The sequence below is a fragment of the Nerophis ophidion genome, linkage group LG06 (assembly GCF_033978795.1).
Source record: "Nerophis ophidion isolate RoL-2023_Sa linkage group LG06, RoL_Noph_v1.0, whole genome shotgun sequence".
Taxonomy (NCBI): domain Eukaryota; kingdom Metazoa; phylum Chordata; class Actinopteri; order Syngnathiformes; family Syngnathidae; genus Nerophis; species Nerophis ophidion.
In genome coordinates, this window is record NC_084616.1 from 5559852 (window position 1) to 5577710 (window position 17859).

The 17859-nt window shown below is 42.5% G+C and overlaps 1 protein-coding gene across 1 annotated transcript in view; it reads left to right on the forward strand.

Moving 5' to 3' along the window:
- Positions 1-17859, forward strand: part of LOC133553997 (plexin-A1-like) — a 648088-nt gene that overhangs the window by 594142 nt on the left and 36087 nt on the right. The window contains exons 29-30 of the mRNA XM_061902321.1: positions 4592-4738; positions 12204-12363. Of these exons, the coding sequence (XP_061758305.1) occupies positions 4592-4738; positions 12204-12363 (307 nt within the window). The remainder of the gene's footprint in view (positions 1-4591; positions 4739-12203; positions 12364-17859) is intronic.

The window sequence follows — 17859 nt, forward strand, 5'->3', positions numbered from 1 at the left end:
TTTGCACTTTTTTAATGTTTCCTCCTAAAGAATCATTAAAACTGTTCACACAAAAGCTAATCAACTCCCTGGTTGGCATTGTGTCCCCCGACTGTACCGGGAAATGAACCCGACCGTGACTTAAAAGCCTTAATTTGCTACGTGCCGCACCATCTACGCCGTAACTGCATTCTGCTTGAAGACAGACAGATTAAACTAACACATGTGACTGTGACGTTATTCACGGCCATTAGTTGTCTTTGTGACTAATGTCACCGCCTCGGTAGGCAGCGTGAAACAGGAGGAGGGTTGGTGCATCATGGGTAGGACGAGGTTGCTCACAAACTTGCAGAAAAAGTCCTACTATTGAGGGTGATATCAGTTGAAATGTCATTTTTCTTGAATCGTCAAAGGTCAAAAAATGACTCCCTCATGAAGCTAGGGCTGGGTGATATATGGAATATACTCGATATATCGCGGGTTTGTCTCCGTGCGATATAGAAAATATGCCCTCGCGGAGCAGAGAGGTAGCGGCATGGGTAACATTAGCTGTGATGCTAGCGGAGCGGTGCGAGTGGTAATACGAGAGAGAGAAGGTGCCAATCTAGTAACAAATGAAGGAAGAAGAATTAATTCCCAGGACAAACAGCAGGGGGTCCATCGTCTGGCGATAGTTTGGCTTCAAGCGGGAAGATGTAGAACAGACAAGCGGTATATGTAGCATTGCATCAAAAAGTAGCAGCTCTGCTAATGTAGCCTCATTTGAAAAAGTCACCCTCTAGGGCAGGGGTGTCAAACTCAAATACAGAGTGGGCCAACATTTTAAACGGAACAAAGCCGCGGGCCGAGGTTGAACAAATTAACCTTTTAATAGGGACCCAAACAAGTTTTGCATTAAATATTGAACAACTTATATAACTTTAGTGACATGCAAAATCCCGTTTCAAACAATAATAATAATAATTTAAAAAAACACCAATGGCATGTCAAATAAAATACAAATAAAAATTGTATGCCTTTTTTTCTATTTGCAATCTTCTGAGGTAAATATCCAATTTTTTCCACAGGCTAGTAATAAATTTGAAAATAAAATAACAATAATGAATGAACCAAACATTCAAGCCTTGAAGTAGCAAGAGAAAATGCATGAATAAAACGTTAATTATTGGTCAGTTTGCTGGAAGTTTCCCGGAAGAGTTAGTATTTATTCTGTTGTGTTACGGTGCGGATGTTCACCCGAAATGTGTTTTGTCATTCTTGTTTGGTGTGGGTTCACTGTGTGGCGTATATTTGTAACAGTGCTAAAGTTGTTTATACGGCCACCCTCAGTGTGACCTGTATGGCTGTTGACCAAGTATGCCTTGCATTCACTTGTGCATGTGTGTGTGTGTGTAAAAGCCACAAATATTATGTGACACGCTGTTAGTATGGAGGAAAAGCGGACGTGACGACAGGTTGTAGAGAACGCTAAAGGCAGTGCCTTGAATGTACGCCCCCAATATAGTTGTCCAGGTGGAAATCGGTAGGAAATTCGGGAGAATGGTTGCCCCGGAAGATTTTCGGGAGGGGCACTGAACTTCGGGAGTCTACCGGGAAAATTAGGAGGGTTGGCAAGTATGAGTATTAGCGATGAATGCGGTGTTACTACGGCACCGATGCTGTATAACACCGGCGGGCCAGCTCTAATGCTAAATTGATATTGCCTCAAGGGCCAAATTAATTTACATGGTGGGCCAGATTTGGTTCGCGGGCCAGAGTTTGACACCCATGCTCTAGATAATGAAGAGTACTTGAAACTCCGCATGTCAACATCTCCGTTCGGTGCCAAAGCAACCATTTCCACATCAACACCGTATGGAAAAAAATAGTTAACAGAAGGAGATAACATCCGCAGGAACCTACCACATAGTGAAGGACATACACTGCCTGATTTCCTGTTATGCAGCTCATTTTTATGTGACACCTATTGATATATATTGTGTGACATCATGCACAAAAGTGCACTTTATTTATTTGTTTTAAACTATTGTAGTGGAGTGTTGTACAAAAAGTGCACTTTAATTTAGTGTTGTTTTGATATGTCATCTTAGTGACATCGTGCACAAAAGTGCACTCATAGCTCGTTTTAAAATGTCTGACAATCTTGCACTTTCTGTTTTGGAAATGACATGAATGTTTAATAACTGTTTAATAAATACAGTTTTGGTAAATTGACTTACAAACCCCGTTTCCATATGAGTTGGGAAATTGTGTTAGATGTAAATATAAACAAAATATAATGATTTGCAAATCCTTTTCAACCCATATTCAGTTGAATATGCTACAAAGACAACATATTTGATGTTCAAACTCATAAACTTTGTTTTTGTTTTGCAAATAATAATTAACTTAGAATTTCATGACTGCAACAGGTGACAAAGTAGTTGGGAAAGGGCATGTTCACCACTGTGTTACATCACCTTTTCTTTTAACAACACTCAATAAACGTTTGGGAACTGAGGAAACTAATTGTTGAAGCTTTGAAAGTGGAATTCTTTCCCATTCTTGTTTTATGTAGAGCTTCAGTCCTTCAACAGTCCGGGGTCTCCGCTGTCGTATTTTACGCTTCATAATGCGCCACACATTTTCCATGGGAGACAGGCCTGGACTGCAGGCGGGCCAGGAAAGTACCTGCACTCTTTTACTACGAAGCCACACTGTTGTAACACGTGGCTTGGCATTGTCTTGCTGAAATAAGCAGGGGCGTCCATGAAAAAGGCGGCGCTTAGATGGCAGCATTTGTTGTTCCAAAACCTGTATGTACCTTTCAGCATTAATGGTGCCTTCACAGATGTGTAAGTTACCCATGCCTTGGGCACTAATGCACCCCCATACCATCACACATGCTGGCTTTTGAACTTTGCGTCGATAACAGTCTGGATGGTTCACTTCCCCTTTGGTCCGGAAGACAGGATGTCGAATATTTCCAAAAACAATTTGAAATGTGGACTCGTCAGACCACAGAACACTTTTCCACTTTGCATCAGTCCATCTTAGATGATCTCGGGCCCAGAAAAGCCAGCGGCGTTTCTGGATGTTGTTGATAAATGGCTTTCGCTTAGCATAGTAGAGCTCTAACCTGCACTTACAGATGTAGCGATGAACTGTATTTAGTGACAGTGGTTTTCTGAAGTGTTCCTGAGCCCATGTGGTGATATCCTTTAGAGACTGATGTCGGTTTTTGATACAGTGCTGTCTGAGGGATGGAAGGTCACGGTCATTCAATGTTGGTTTCCGGCCATGCCGCTTACGTGGAGTGATTTCTCCAGATTCTCTGAACCTTTTGATGATATTATGGAGCGTAGATGTTGAAATCTCAAAATTTCTTGCAATTGCACTTTGAGAAAGGTTGTTCTTAAACTGTTTGACTATTTGCTCACGCAGTTGTGGACAAAGGGGTGTACCTCGCCCCATCCTTTCTTGTGAAAGACTGAGCATTTTTTGGGAAGCTGTTTTTTTACCCAATCATGGCACCCACCTGTTCCCAATTAGCCTGCACACCTGTGGGATGTTCCAAATAAGTGTTTGATGAGCATTCCTCAACTTTATCAGTATTCATTGCCACCTTTCCCAACTTCTTTGTCACGTGTTGCTGGCATCAAATTCTAAAGTTAATGTTTATTTGCAAAAAAAAAAGATGTTTATGAGTTTGAACATCAAATATGTTGTCATTTATCATTAGTAAATATAAGAAAGAAGAGCAAACATCGTTTTAGAAAGACAATAATATATATGTATATAGATACAATTTATGATTTCATAATTATACATATAGGTTATATTAAAATGTATATGTTACCACTTTATATGGAATTTAAATGAATTGTGTATGTATGATATGTGTGTATGTATGTATATATATATATATATATATATATATATATATATATATTTGTGTGTGTGTATATATGGGCTTCACGGTGGCAGAGGGGTTAGTGCGTCTGCCTCACAATACGAAGGTCCTGGAGTCCTGGGTTCAAATCCAGGCTCGGGATCTTTCTGTGTGGAGTTTGCATGTTCTCCCCGTGAATGCGTGGGTTCCCTCCGGGTACTCCGGCTCAATCATTGCTCAAATGAGTGTTTTTGTTGTTGTTTTTTTTCTTTTCTTGTTGCTGTTCTTTGTTTTATGTGAAGATTGCCGAAATAAAATACATTGATTGATTGATTGATTTGTAGCATATTCCACTGAATATGGCTTGAAAATGATTTGCAAATCATTGTATTCTGTTTATATTTACATCTAACACAATTTTCCAACGGGGTGTGTAGTTGTGATTTCCCTCCCTGCATGAAAGTTTAAAAGTAGCATATATGAATGCAGTCTGAAGAAGAATGTTTGAATGCAGACACATAGAATCCTCACACTCCTGTGATTGTATGCATCAAGTGTTCATTCAAGGCCTCAAGCAAAGTATGGAGATAAATATGGTGTATGGTAACATGGCCTAAAAAGATGGAGTTATTAATAAAAGTCCACATCGCCCATGAAGGTTGCATCCTTTAACGCCTGCATTATTTGAGCTTCAGCGTCCACGCCATTAACGCTCTTTATCTGCGTCCTCCCCTCGACCAGGAGTGTGCGGGCGAGCCTCTTTTCATGCTCCACTGTGCCATCAAGCAGCAGATGGAGAAAGGACCCATAGACGCCATCACCGGAGAGGCTCGCTACTCTCTGAGCGAGGACAAGCTCATCAGGCAGCAGATTGACTACAAAACGCTGGTCAGTAAACTTAATGTGTCCTTCTGCTTTCCAGCCTTCGAGCGTAAACGTGAACAACCGGCAGAGACGCGGGAAGCATTGTTTACTCAACGGGAAATTAGTTGACTGCTGCCGTGTCTTACGGACTTTTTTTTTCCAACGTTGATCCTTTTTGATGGTCAGTAAAGTCGACTATTTACTCGGCTTTATCATCCTCTCTCCGGCACTTTATGACGGCCGCAGACATAAACCCCCAATTTCGCTTCTTACGACCCCTGGCAAACACAAATATGGCGTCACCAGACTGGGAGGCTTTTTATTCAGGGTTTTTTTTTGTTTTTTATTTGTTTGGAAATCAACGTGACCCAAAACCGTATTTAATAAAATTCGACTTAATAAATAAATGGGTTGTACTTGTATAGCGCTTTTCTACCTTCAAGGTACTCAAAGCGCTTTGACACTACTTCCACATTCACCCATTCACACACACATTCACACACTGATGGAGGGAGCTGCCATGCAAGGCGCCAACCAGCAACCATCAGGAGCAAGGGTGAAGTGTCTTGCTCAGGACACAACGGACGTGACGAGGTTGGTTCTAGGTGGGATTTGAACCAGTGACCCTCGGGTTGCGCACGGCCACTCGTCCACTGCGCCACGCCGTCCCTGTTCTTCAAATTTGAACTTTTCAGCACAGATAAGAACGACATTTTGTTACATAAGCTCATGGTAGTGCAGGATTAAACAAAAAAAAAAGCAATAAGGAGCATATATAATTAAATAAATATATAGAAATAATATATATATATATTAGGGATGCACCGATTAATCGGTAACCGAATATATTCGGCCGAATATGGCAAAAAAAGCCACATTCGGCCTTTGGTGGAACGAGTTAAAAACAAGGCCGAATAGTGGCGTGTGACGCAATTTTTGGACGCGGTGACGATTCGGCCTGATGAAACCTTTCAGAACAGAGTTGCTCATGTATGCAGTACTCCCGCCACACCGCAGGGGGCACCAGTGAAACATGGTTTCACAATAAAGCAGCAGTGGGTGAGTAGATCTCGGGTCCAGAGAAGCCAGCGGCGTTTCTGGATGTTGTTGATAAATGGCTTTCGCTTTGCATAGTAGAGCTTTAACTTGCACTTACAGATGTAGCGACAAACTGTATTTAGTGACAGTGGTTTTCTGAAGTGTTCCTGAGCCCATGTGGTGATATCCTTTTGAGACTGATATCCTTTTGAGACTGATGTCAGTTTTTTATACAGTGATACAATGTTGGTTTCCGGCCATGCCGCTTACGTGGAGTGATTTCTCCAGATTCTCTGAACCTTTTGATGATATTATGGTAACCGAATATATTCGGCCGAATATGGCAAAAAAAGCCACATTCGGCCTTTGGTGGAACGAGTTAAAAACAAGGCCGAATAGTGGCGTGTGACGCAATTTTTTGACGCGGTGACGATTCGGCCTGATGAAACCTTTCAGAACAGAGTTGCTCATGTATGCAGTACTCCCGCCACACCGCAGGGGGCAGCAGTGAAACATGGTTTCACAATAAAGCAGCAGTGGGTGAGTAGATCTCGGGTCCAGAGAAGCCAGCGGCGTTTCTGGATGTTGTTGATAAATGGCTTTCGCTTTGCATGGTAGAGCTTTAACTTGCACTTACAGATGTAGCGACAAACTGTATTTAGTGACAGTGGTTTTCTGAAGTGTTCCTGAGCCCATGTGGTGATATCCTTTTGAGACTGATGTCGGTTTTTGATACAGTGCCGTCTGAGGGATGGAAGGTCACGGTCATTCTATGTTGGTTTCCGGCCATGCCGCTTACGTGGAGTGATTTCTCCAGATTCTCTGAACCTTTTGATGATATTATGGTAACCGAATATATTCGGCCGAATATGGCAAAAAAAGCCACATTCGGCCTTTGGTGGAACGAGTTAAAAACAAGGCCGAATAGTGGCGTGTGACGCAATTTTTTGACGCGGTGACGATTCGGCCTGATGAAACCTTTCAGAACAGAGTTGCTCATGTATGCAGTACTCCCGCCACACCGCAGGGGGCACCAGTGAAACATGGTTTCACAATAAAGCAGTAGATCTCGGGTCCAGAGAAGCCAGCGGCGTTTCTGGATGTTGTTGATAAATGGCTTTCGCTTTGCATAGTAGAGCTTTAACTTGCACTTACAGATGTAGCGACAAACTGTATTTAGTGACAGTGGTTTTCTGAAGTGTTCCTGAGCCCATGTGGTGATATCCTTTTGAGACTGATGTCGGTTTTTGATACAGTGCCGTCTGAGGGATGGAAGGTCACGGTCATTCTATGTTGGTTTCCGGCCATGCCGCTTACGTGGAGTGATTTCTCCAGATTCTCTGAACCTTTTGATGATATTATGGTAACCGAATATATTCGGCCGAATATGGCAAAAAAAGCCACATTCGGCCTTTGGTGGAACGAGTTAAAAACAAGGCCGAATAGTGGCGTGTGACGCAATTTTTTGACGCGGTGACGATTCGGCCTGATGAAACCTTTCAGAACAGAGTTGCTCATGTATGCAGTACTCCCGCCACACCGCAGGGGGCACCAGTGAAACATGGTTTCACAATAAAGCAGCAGTGGGTGAGTAGAGGAAGATGGCACTATCGACCCTAAATAAATCGCAAACATCGGCCTTGTGACGGCAACAGAACAACTAAGTATGAATGGATTGAAAACGTTGACTTTGTGATATCTGGTGTTGTTTTTGACCAGCAGAGCTACACTTTAGGTTTAATTGTGTTGAACCACTTGTGTGCAATGTTTGCTGTGTTTATTAACACTAAACCGTCTATTTATAAACTTTTATTTATGGAAATTACACAATGGACTGTATAAGTGTATGAGGTTACAAGCACACACTTAATTGAGATTTACTTGAGCCTTCTGTTGACATTATTAGCATATCTACTGTGGCTAAGCAGACTTTTGCCAAAAGGACAATAATTCATTTGTTGTGGGTTTATCCACATTAATGCACTTTATTTTTTTTTTGGAATGCATGTTTTGTTTGAAGGCCTAATATAAATGAAAAACGTTGTGCATTTTTTTGAAAAGCAAAGGCTACTGGAATATTAAAAAAAATGTCAATATTCAATAAAAACATGTCTGAATATTTGAAGAGTTCATATGCAAAAGCAGATAAATCCATTTTGACCGATTCTGTATATTAACGATTTTCTGCCTGCTGGTGTTGTCGGTACATGCACAAGCGTGCAGTGGTTTATTTAATATCAACATAAGCAAGTCATGAAAGCCTAAACTTTTAAGAAATGCTGATGTAATGAATGGCTTTCAAGTAAGAGTGTTTGATGTGGTTTTACGTCAAAAGCAGATATATATGTCGCAAAAACAGATATCTCCAAAATCGTTTTCTTTGCGGTCGTTATTTCGCATAATATTCAAGAGAGAAAAACAGAACGTGAAATGTATCGAAAGCCACATTTCAAGGTAACAACTGTTCACATTTCTTTACTTCATTATTTAACAGTTTGGATCCCTTGGTACGTATAAATCTAGCTGTCCTTGCGAACATTGTTTCTTCGTACTTGCTTTTTTGGAACTGTGACCTCACATATTTACCTCGTGCTTTTCAGCACAAAATGAAAAAACAAAAAAAAACAGTGTTGCAATGAAGACAATGTTTTATTAATAAAACAAGCACAAATGCTCAACCTGGTTTGCCTCTCAAAAACACTCCTGTGCAGATAACAGCTGACTCATCATCGCTATCGACATTAGCTCCATGCTCGACAACATCGTTTAACGCGGCGGTGTAAAACTCACGGACACGCGTGCTAGCGCCAACATCAAATAACTTCAACACGTCAGTTTTTTTCGCTGGCTTAACAGTTTTGTTGACAGGAGAAGCTTCCAAATGATTCATGCGTGGATAACAACACTGAGTGAGTCCGTGCGCGCCGACATTTTGTTTGTCACGTGATCCCGTAATGCAGCGCTGGTTGGGCAAACGGATATATCGGCTTTTGTGGTAGATGATCCATGGCGCTTATCGGCCTTTGCAATAAATCGCTGAACTAAAATGACGTTAAAAGCGACATTTGTCTGCATTTGCAAACAAATTGATTTTGGTATACCACAATAGAAGTGGCGGACTATATATTACCGAGGCCGGGCTAAACTTTATCAAAATGGCGTTTATCGGTTTTTGCGTATGAACTCTTCATTTATTCTAGGCTATTTATGCAATATTTAAAAAATTATGAAAAACCGCATTCATTATTCGGTATTCGGCTTTCGGCCAAGCGTTTAATTTTTATTCGGCTTCGGCCACAAATTTTCATTTCGGTGCATCCCTAATATATATATATAAAATACATCAATCAATCAATCAATCAATGTTTACTTATATAGCCCTAAATCACTAGTGTCTCAAAGGGCTGCACAAACCACCACGACATCCTCGGTAGGCCCACATAAGGGCAAGAAAAAACTCACACCCAGTGGGACGTCGGTGACAATGATGACTATGAGAACCTTGGAGAGGAGGAAAGCAATGGATGTCGAGCGGGTCTAACATGATACTGTGAAAGTTCAATCCACAATGGATACAACACAGTCGCGAGAGTCCAGTCCAAAGAGGATCCAAGACACAGCAGCGAGAGTCCCGTTCACAGCGGAGCCAGCAGGAAACCATCCCAAGCGGAGGCGGACCAGCAGCGCAGAGATGTCCCCAGCCGATACACAGGCGAGCAGTACATGGCCACCGGATCGGACCGGACCCCCTCCACACGGGAGAGTGGGACATAGAAGAAAAAGAAAAGAAACGGCAGATCAACTGGTCTAAAAAGGGAGTCTATTTAAAGGCTAGAGTATACAAATGAGTTTTAAGGTGAGACTTAAATACATAAATATATACTCTTGGTGTGGCGAAATTATTCTCTGCATTTGACCCATCTCCCTTGATCACTCCTTGGGAGGTGAGGGGAGCAGTGAGCAGCAGCAGAATCATTTTTGGTGATTCAACCCCCAATTCCAACCCTTGATGCTGAGTGCCAAGCAGGAAAGGAATGAGTCCCATTTTTATAGTCTTTGGTATGACTCGGCCGGGATTTGAACTCACAACATACCGATCTGATAAATATATAGATTAGATTACTGTACAGATATATAGCTCGGTTGGTAGAGCGCCGTGCCAGCAATTTGAGGGTTGCGGGTTCGATCCCCGCTTGCGCCATCCTAGTCACTGCCGTTGTGTCCTTGGGCAAGACACTTTACCCACCTGCTCCCAGTGCCAACCCACACTGGTTTTAAATGTAATTTAGATATTGGGATTACACAATGTAAAGTGCTTTGAGTCACTTGAGAAAAGCGCTATATAAATATAATTCAATTCACTTCACATTTTCATATGTGTCCACGCTTATGGATGTATGTTATATTGTCTTTTTTTTATTCCAGCGAGTTAATCCATTTTGGGGGGAGTTGAGGGGATAATTTTAATGATGATGCGTTTAAGAGTCTTATGGCCTGAGGGAAGAAGCTGGTACAGAACATGGAGGTTCTGCTTCGGAGGCCGCGGAACCTCTTTCTAGAGTCCAGCAGTGAAAACAGTCCTTGGTGGGGGTGGGAGGAGTCTCTGCAGATTTTCTGAGCCCTGGTCAGGCAGCGGCTTTTTGTGATCGCCTGGATAGGAGGAAGAGGAGTCCTGATAATAGAAGGATAGATTTCCATAGTTACTAATTAGAGGACCATAGTAACTGGTGAATCATCCATAAGTGCAGATTCCAACCATTGAACTACTTAGTACGGTTGAAGACTTCTGGTCGTTAGAAAGCATGAGTGCACATAATGGCGGCTACACTGTCAGAGTTAGTTTGTGACGAACCCCAAGATGCAGAAGAGGCAGGCATTGAGTGAGAAAACATGATTTAATCGAAATACTAAGACGAGCAAACAAAAGGGTATAAACAAAAAGCATGCACGAGGCAGATAACAAACTAAGAGAGCTAGCACGGGAGCTAGAAAACAAAAGGAACTTAGCAAAAACAAGAGGGGCCAAGCGTGGAAGTTAGCGGGTAGCAAAACAGAAGTCGTACTTGTAATATGAAAACAAACTGGAAGCAGGGAGCAAAAAACAGTAAGCTACAAACATCTAACGAATATAGCTTACCGCTGCGCTGCAAAGACGACACAGCACGACAATACAGAAGCCACAATACATGACAATAATCCAGCACAAAATCAGGTACAAATAAGAGCGGGCTGATTGACACCAGGTGTGGCCAGTTGCCAATCAGCTGCAGTTGAGGTGAAACAGCGCTCAGGGAGAAAGACAACAAAATGGGAGCGCTGATAGGAACTAATAACAGGAAATACTAAACACACGGCGCTTCACGGTGGCAGAGGGGTTAGTGCGTCTGCCTCACAATACGAAGGTCCTGCAGTCCTGGGTTCAAATCCAGGCTCGGGATCTTTCTGTGTGGAGTTTGGCATGTTCTCCCCGTGACTGCGTGGGTTCCCTCCGGGTACTCCGGCTTCCTCCCACCTCCAAAGACATGCACCTGGGGATAGGCCCCTCCCACCTCCAAAGACATGCACCTGGGGATAGGCCCCTCCCACCTCCAAAGACATGCACCTGGGGATAGGCCCCTCCCACCTCCAAAGACATGCACCTGGGGATAGGCCCCAAACACCTCCAAAGACATGCACCTGGGGATAGGCCCCTCCCACCTCCAAAGACATGCACCTGGGGATAGGCCCCTCCCACCTCCAAAGACATGCACCTGGGGATAGGCCCCTCCCACCTCCAAAGACATGCACCTGGGGATAGGCCCCTCCCACCTCCAAAGACATGCACCTGGGGATAGGCCCCTCCCACCTCCAAAGACATGCACCTGGGGATAGGCCCCTCCCACCTCCAAAGACATGCACCTGGGGATAGGTTGATTGACAATACTAAAATTGGCCCTAGTGTGTGAATGTCAGTGTGAATGTTGTCTGTCTATCTGTGTTGGCCCTGCGATGAGGTGGCGACTTGTCCAGGGTGTACCCCGCCTTCCGCCCGATTGTAGCTGAGATAGGCACCAGCGCCCCCCACGACCCCAAAAGGGAATAAGCGGTAGAAAATGGATGGGATGAACTAAACACACAGAGGAAGAACTAAAACACAAACAAACTGTCAGTGGCAAACATTACACTTTCCATCTTAAAGATCTAAAAAAAATATTTCGGAATGTCCAGCAAGCCAGATTGAAAATCTTAACGGGCCGCATGTGGCCCCCGGGTCTTAATTTGCCCAGGTCTGGTGTAGTGGGTGAGTCATATCTGGACTATTAGAATGATGGACCTGAGGTTTGGATCTGAAATGTTGGGTGTGAGTTGGTTCCAGAAGGTGAACAAACATGTAGAACAGTACAGAAGGACGGGTTGAACCATGCTTTGTCCGCTGCTAAAAAAAAGTATCCTTCCTCTTTCCCCCTGCCAGACTTTGCACTGCGTGAACCCCGAGAACGAGAACGCGGCGGAGGTGACTGTGAAGTGTCTGAACTGTGACACCGTCACTCAGGTCAAGGAGAAACTCCTGGATGCGGTCTACAAGGGCAGCCCCTACTCACTCAGGCCCAAAGCTTCTGACATGGACTTGGGTAAGACCGGTTGGCATCCTCCTAAGACCACGTGGGGACACCGGTAGATTCCTCACAATGCCAGCACGCGCCTGGCTGGCATAACTCGGCTTTATTTACCAAAGTCGAGTGTCAATGTTGTCTATCTGTGTTGACCCTGCGATGAGGTGGCGACTTGTCCAGGGTGTACCCCGCCTTCCGCCCGATTGTAGCTGAGATAGGCGCCAGCGACCCCAAAAGGGAATAAGCTGTAGAAAATGGATGGATGGATGGACATGTAATCATTGGAACGTATCAGAAAGAGCTTTTATATGCAGGCAGCTTGTTGGATTCTACGACTCAGCTTGAGAAAAATATATTTTTCAAACCTGCTAAGCTAACTTGTCGTCCCCTCGCCACATCGCACTTTAAATATTTGTTTTCAACATTTTGGCTCACATCAGGGGTGTCCAAAGTGCGGCCCGCAGCTAATCACACATTCTGCAAAAATTGCAAAATTGATAGTATTGCAAAAAATAAAAAATAAACATTTAAAAAAAGTGTAATGAGGTGAAATCTAATTAGAAAAAATGGCAATGTTGACACAAAGCTGCCATGCAGGCAGTTTTTTTTGTTCATTTTGTTTTTATTTCATTTTTTTCCTATTGCTCCAAAATAAAAAGGGACAAAAAATCTATTTTATAATGAATTATTACTTAAAAATTATCACTTTAAATTGTTTTATGTGGAAAAAATATTGCATATGTTGTGTGGTTGCCATATAAAAACATCAAAGTTTTGACAAAAGAGCATAAAACCAACAAAATAATAGTTCAAACTTAAAATCGACAGATATATCGGAAGTTGATCTTGAAATTTAAGTGTTAAAAGTAAAAAAAATAATAATAATAATAACAATGTATCACTTTATCACCCGATAGAACCCCTTTAGGTTGAATTAGAACAGAGACTGAGACCCAGGCCTCCTTGACCAACATCAGTGTGTGACCTCACTAATGATGTCACACACTGCAAGGTCCATAAAGACATGGATGACAGAGTCTGGTGTGGATGTACTTGACTGGCCTGCACAGAGTCCTGACCTGAACTCCTTTAGGTTGAATTAGAACGGACACTGAGACCCAGGCCTCCTTGACCAACATCAGTGTGTGACCTCACTAATGATGTCACACACTGCAAGGTCCATAAAGACATGGATGACAGAGTCTGGTGTGGATGTACTTGACTGGCCTGCACAGAGTCCTGACCTGAACTCCTTTAGGTTGAATTAGAACGGACACTGAGACCCAGGCCTTCCTGACCAACATCAGTGTGTGTGTGTTTTTTTCCCTTGGCCTCAGTCTGCACCTCCTCTCCAGGGCCCAGGCAAAGACCGATTTTTTTTATTTTATTTTAATCTTCTATTCCCCCCCCCCCTTTGTTTACCTTTATCTCATCTTTTTTGTAAGGGGCGCTGGAAGCCGGCAGACCCGTCAGCGATCCTGTTCTGTCTCCCTGTAATGTTTGTCTAAACTTGAATGGGATTGTGCTGAAAATTTTAATTTTCCTGAAGGAAATCTCCTGACGGAATAAATAAAGTACTATCTATCTATCTATCTTTATGAGTGAGGAACCTTTCGGACCTCAAATACATTTAGTAGGATTTTATTTAACTTTTCACTGTGATTACTCAAAAATATGAAATAATTAAAATCAATGGTGTCCTGCATTATTGATCTTTGAGGGCTTTAATTGCTAAATAAAGGAACTCTCAATAAAGTACTATCTATCTATCTAAATACTGCATATTTCAGTTTTACTATAAAAAACAAAGTTGTCTTTGACAGAGAAGACATAAAACCTGATTTGTTTTACTTTATATCAACCTCAAGTTGATATAGAGATTTACTGTAAGCATTAAATAAAAAATAATAATGATTTGAATTATTTTTAACATTTTAGTGACTGAGACCCTCTATGCTCCCCAGGACCCCTAAGGATTAAAAAAAAAAATCATATATGTTATGGTTTGAAAATGAAAAATATCAACACAACCCCCACATGCTTAAATTTTTCTGTGTGCGGCCCTCTGTGGAAAAAAGTTTGGACACCCCTGGCTTACATCAAGTTTTAAAGGGGACCTACTATGCAAAACCAACTTTTCTTACTTCTTAGTTATTTTTCTTTGGGATCTGCTTGAGTCCTGAATAAGGATGTCCGATTAATATCGGACTGCCAATATTATCGGCCAATAAATGCTTTAAAATGTAATATCGGAAATTATCGGTATCGGTTTCACAATTATCGGTATCGGTTTCATAAAGTAAGATGTATAACTATTTAAAACGCTGCTGTGTACGTAGGGAGAAGTACAGGCCCTGCCTTTGCGTGCCAGCCATATCACATAATGTCTACGGCTTTTCACACACATGTAAATGCAACGCATACTTGGTCAAATGCCATACACGTCACACTGAGGGTGGCCGTATAAAAACAACTTTAACACTGTTAGAAATATGCGCCACACTGTGAACCCACACCAAACAAGAATGACAAACACATTTTGGGAGAACATCCGCACCGTAACACAACATAAACACAACTGAAGAAATACCCAGAACCCCTTGCAGCAGTAACTCTTCTGGGACGCAACAACATACACCCTCTGGTATATATTATTGGTATCGGTTTCATAAAGTAAGATGTATAACTTTTTAAAACGCTGCTGTGTACACGGACGTAGGGAGAAGTACAGGCCCTGCCTTTACGTGCCAGCCATATCACATAATGTCCACGGCTTTTCACACACATGTGAATGCAACGCATACTTGGTCAACAGCCATATAGGTCACACTGAGGGTAGCCGTATAAAAACAACTTTAACAGCGTTAGAAATATGCGCCACACTGTGAACCCACACCAAACAAGAATGACAAACACATTTTGGGAGAACATCCACACCGTAACACAACATAAACACAACTGAAGAAATACCCAGAACCCCTTGCAGCAGTAACTCTTCCGGGACGCAACAATATACACCCTCTGGTATATATTATTGGTATCGGTTTCATAAAGTAAGATGTATGACTTTTTAAAACGCTGCTATGTACACGGACGTAGGGAGAAGTACAGGCCCTGCCTTTGCGTGCCAGCCATATCACATAATGTCCACGGCTTTTCACACACATGTGAATGCAATGCATACTTGGTCAAATGCCATACACGTCACACTGAGGGTGGCCGTATAAAAACAACTTTAACACTGTTAGAAATATGCGCCACACTGTGAACCCACACCAAACAAGAATGACAAACACCTTATGGGAGAACATCCGCACCGTAACACAACATAAACACAACTGAAGAAATACCCAGAACACCTTGCAGCAGTAACTCTTCTGGGACGCAACAATATACACCCTCTGGTATATATTATTGGTATCGGTTTCATAAAGTAAGATGTATGACTTTTTAAAACGCTGCTGTGTACACGGACGTCGGGAGAAGTACAGGCCTTGCTTTTGCGTGCCAGCCATATCACATAATGTCCACGGCTTTTCACACACATGTGAATGCAATGCATACTTGGTCAACAGCCATACAGGTCACACTGAGGGTGACTGTATAAAAACAACTTTAACACTGTTAGAAATATGCGCCACACTGTGAACCCACACCAAACAAGAATGACAAACACATTTTGGGAGAACATCCGCACCGTAACACAACAAACACAACTGAAGAAATACCCAGAACCCCTTGCAGCAGTAACTCTTCCGGGACGCAACAATATACACCCTCTGGTATATATTATTGGTATCGGTTTCATAAAGTAAGATGTATGACTTTTTAAAACGCTGCTGTGTACACGGACGTACACAGCAGCGTGCCAGCCATATCACATAATGTCCACGGCTTTTCACACAAGTGAATGCAATGCATACTTGGTCAACAGCCATATAGGTCACACTGAGGGTGGCCGTATAAAAAAACAAGTTTAACACTGTTAGAAATATGCGCCACACTGTGAAGCCACACCAAGCAAGAATGACACACATTTTGGGAGAACATCCGCACCGTAACACAACATAAACACAACTGAAGAAATACCCAGAACACCTTGCAGCAGTAACTCTTCTGGGACGCAACAATATACACCCTCTGGTATATATTATTGGTATCGGTTTCATAAAGTAAGATGTATGACTTTTTAAAACGCTGCTGTGTACACGGACGTACACAGCAGCGTGCCAGCCATATCACATAATGTCCACGGCTTTTCACACAAGTGAATGCAATGCATACTTGGTCAACAGCCATATAGGTCACACTGAGGGTGGCCGTATAAAAAAACAAGTTTAACACTGTTAGAAATATGCGCCACACTGTGAACCCACACCAAACAAGAATGACAAACACATTTTGGGAGAACATCCGCACCGTAACACAACATAAACACAACTGAAGAAATACCCAGAACCCCTTGCAGCAGTAACTCTTCCGGGACGCAACAATATACACCCTCTGGTATATATTATTGGTATCGGTTTCATAAAGTAAGATGTATGACTTTTTAAAACGCTGCTGTCTACACGGACGTAGGGAGAAGTACAGGCCCTGCCTTTGCGTGCCAGCCATATCACATAATGTCCACGGCTTTTCACACAAGTGAATGCAATGCATACTTGGTCAACAGCCATACAGGTCACACTGAGGGTGGCCGTATAAAAACAACTTTAACACTGTTAGAAATATGTGCCACACTGTGAACCCACACCAAACAAGAATGACAAACACATTTTGGGAGAACATCCGCACCGTAACACAACATAAACACAACTGAAGAAATACCCAGAACCCCTTGCAGCAGTAACTGTTCTGGGACGCAACAATATACACCCTCTGGTATATATTATTGGTATCGGTTTCATAAAGTAAGATGTATGACTTTTTAAAATGCTGCTGTGTACACGGACGTAGGGAGAAGTACAGGCCCTGCCTTTGCGTGCCAGCCATATCACATAATGTCTACGGCTTTTCACACAAGTGAATGCAACAGCCATACACGTCACGCTGAGGGTGGCCGTATAAAAACAACTTTAACACTGTTAGAAATATGCGCCACACTGTGAACCCACACCAAACAAGAATGACAAACACATTTTGGGAGAACATCCACACCGTAACACAACTGAAGTAATACCCAGAACACCTTGCAGCAGTAACTCTTCTGGGACGCAACAATATACACCCACTGCTGCCTCCACCTCAACCCCGCCCACTTCAACCTCCTCATGCTCTCTCAGGGAGAGCATGTCCCAAATTCCAAGCTGCTGTTTTAAGGCATGTTAAAAAAAATAATGCACTTTGTGACTTCAATAATAAATACGGCAGTGCCATGTTGGCATTTTTTTTTCCATAACTTTTGGAAAACATTTTTTAATGCATCCAGCGGGGCATCACAACAAAATTAGGCATAATAATGTGTTCATTCCACCACTCTATATATCGGTATCGGTTGATATCGGTATCGGT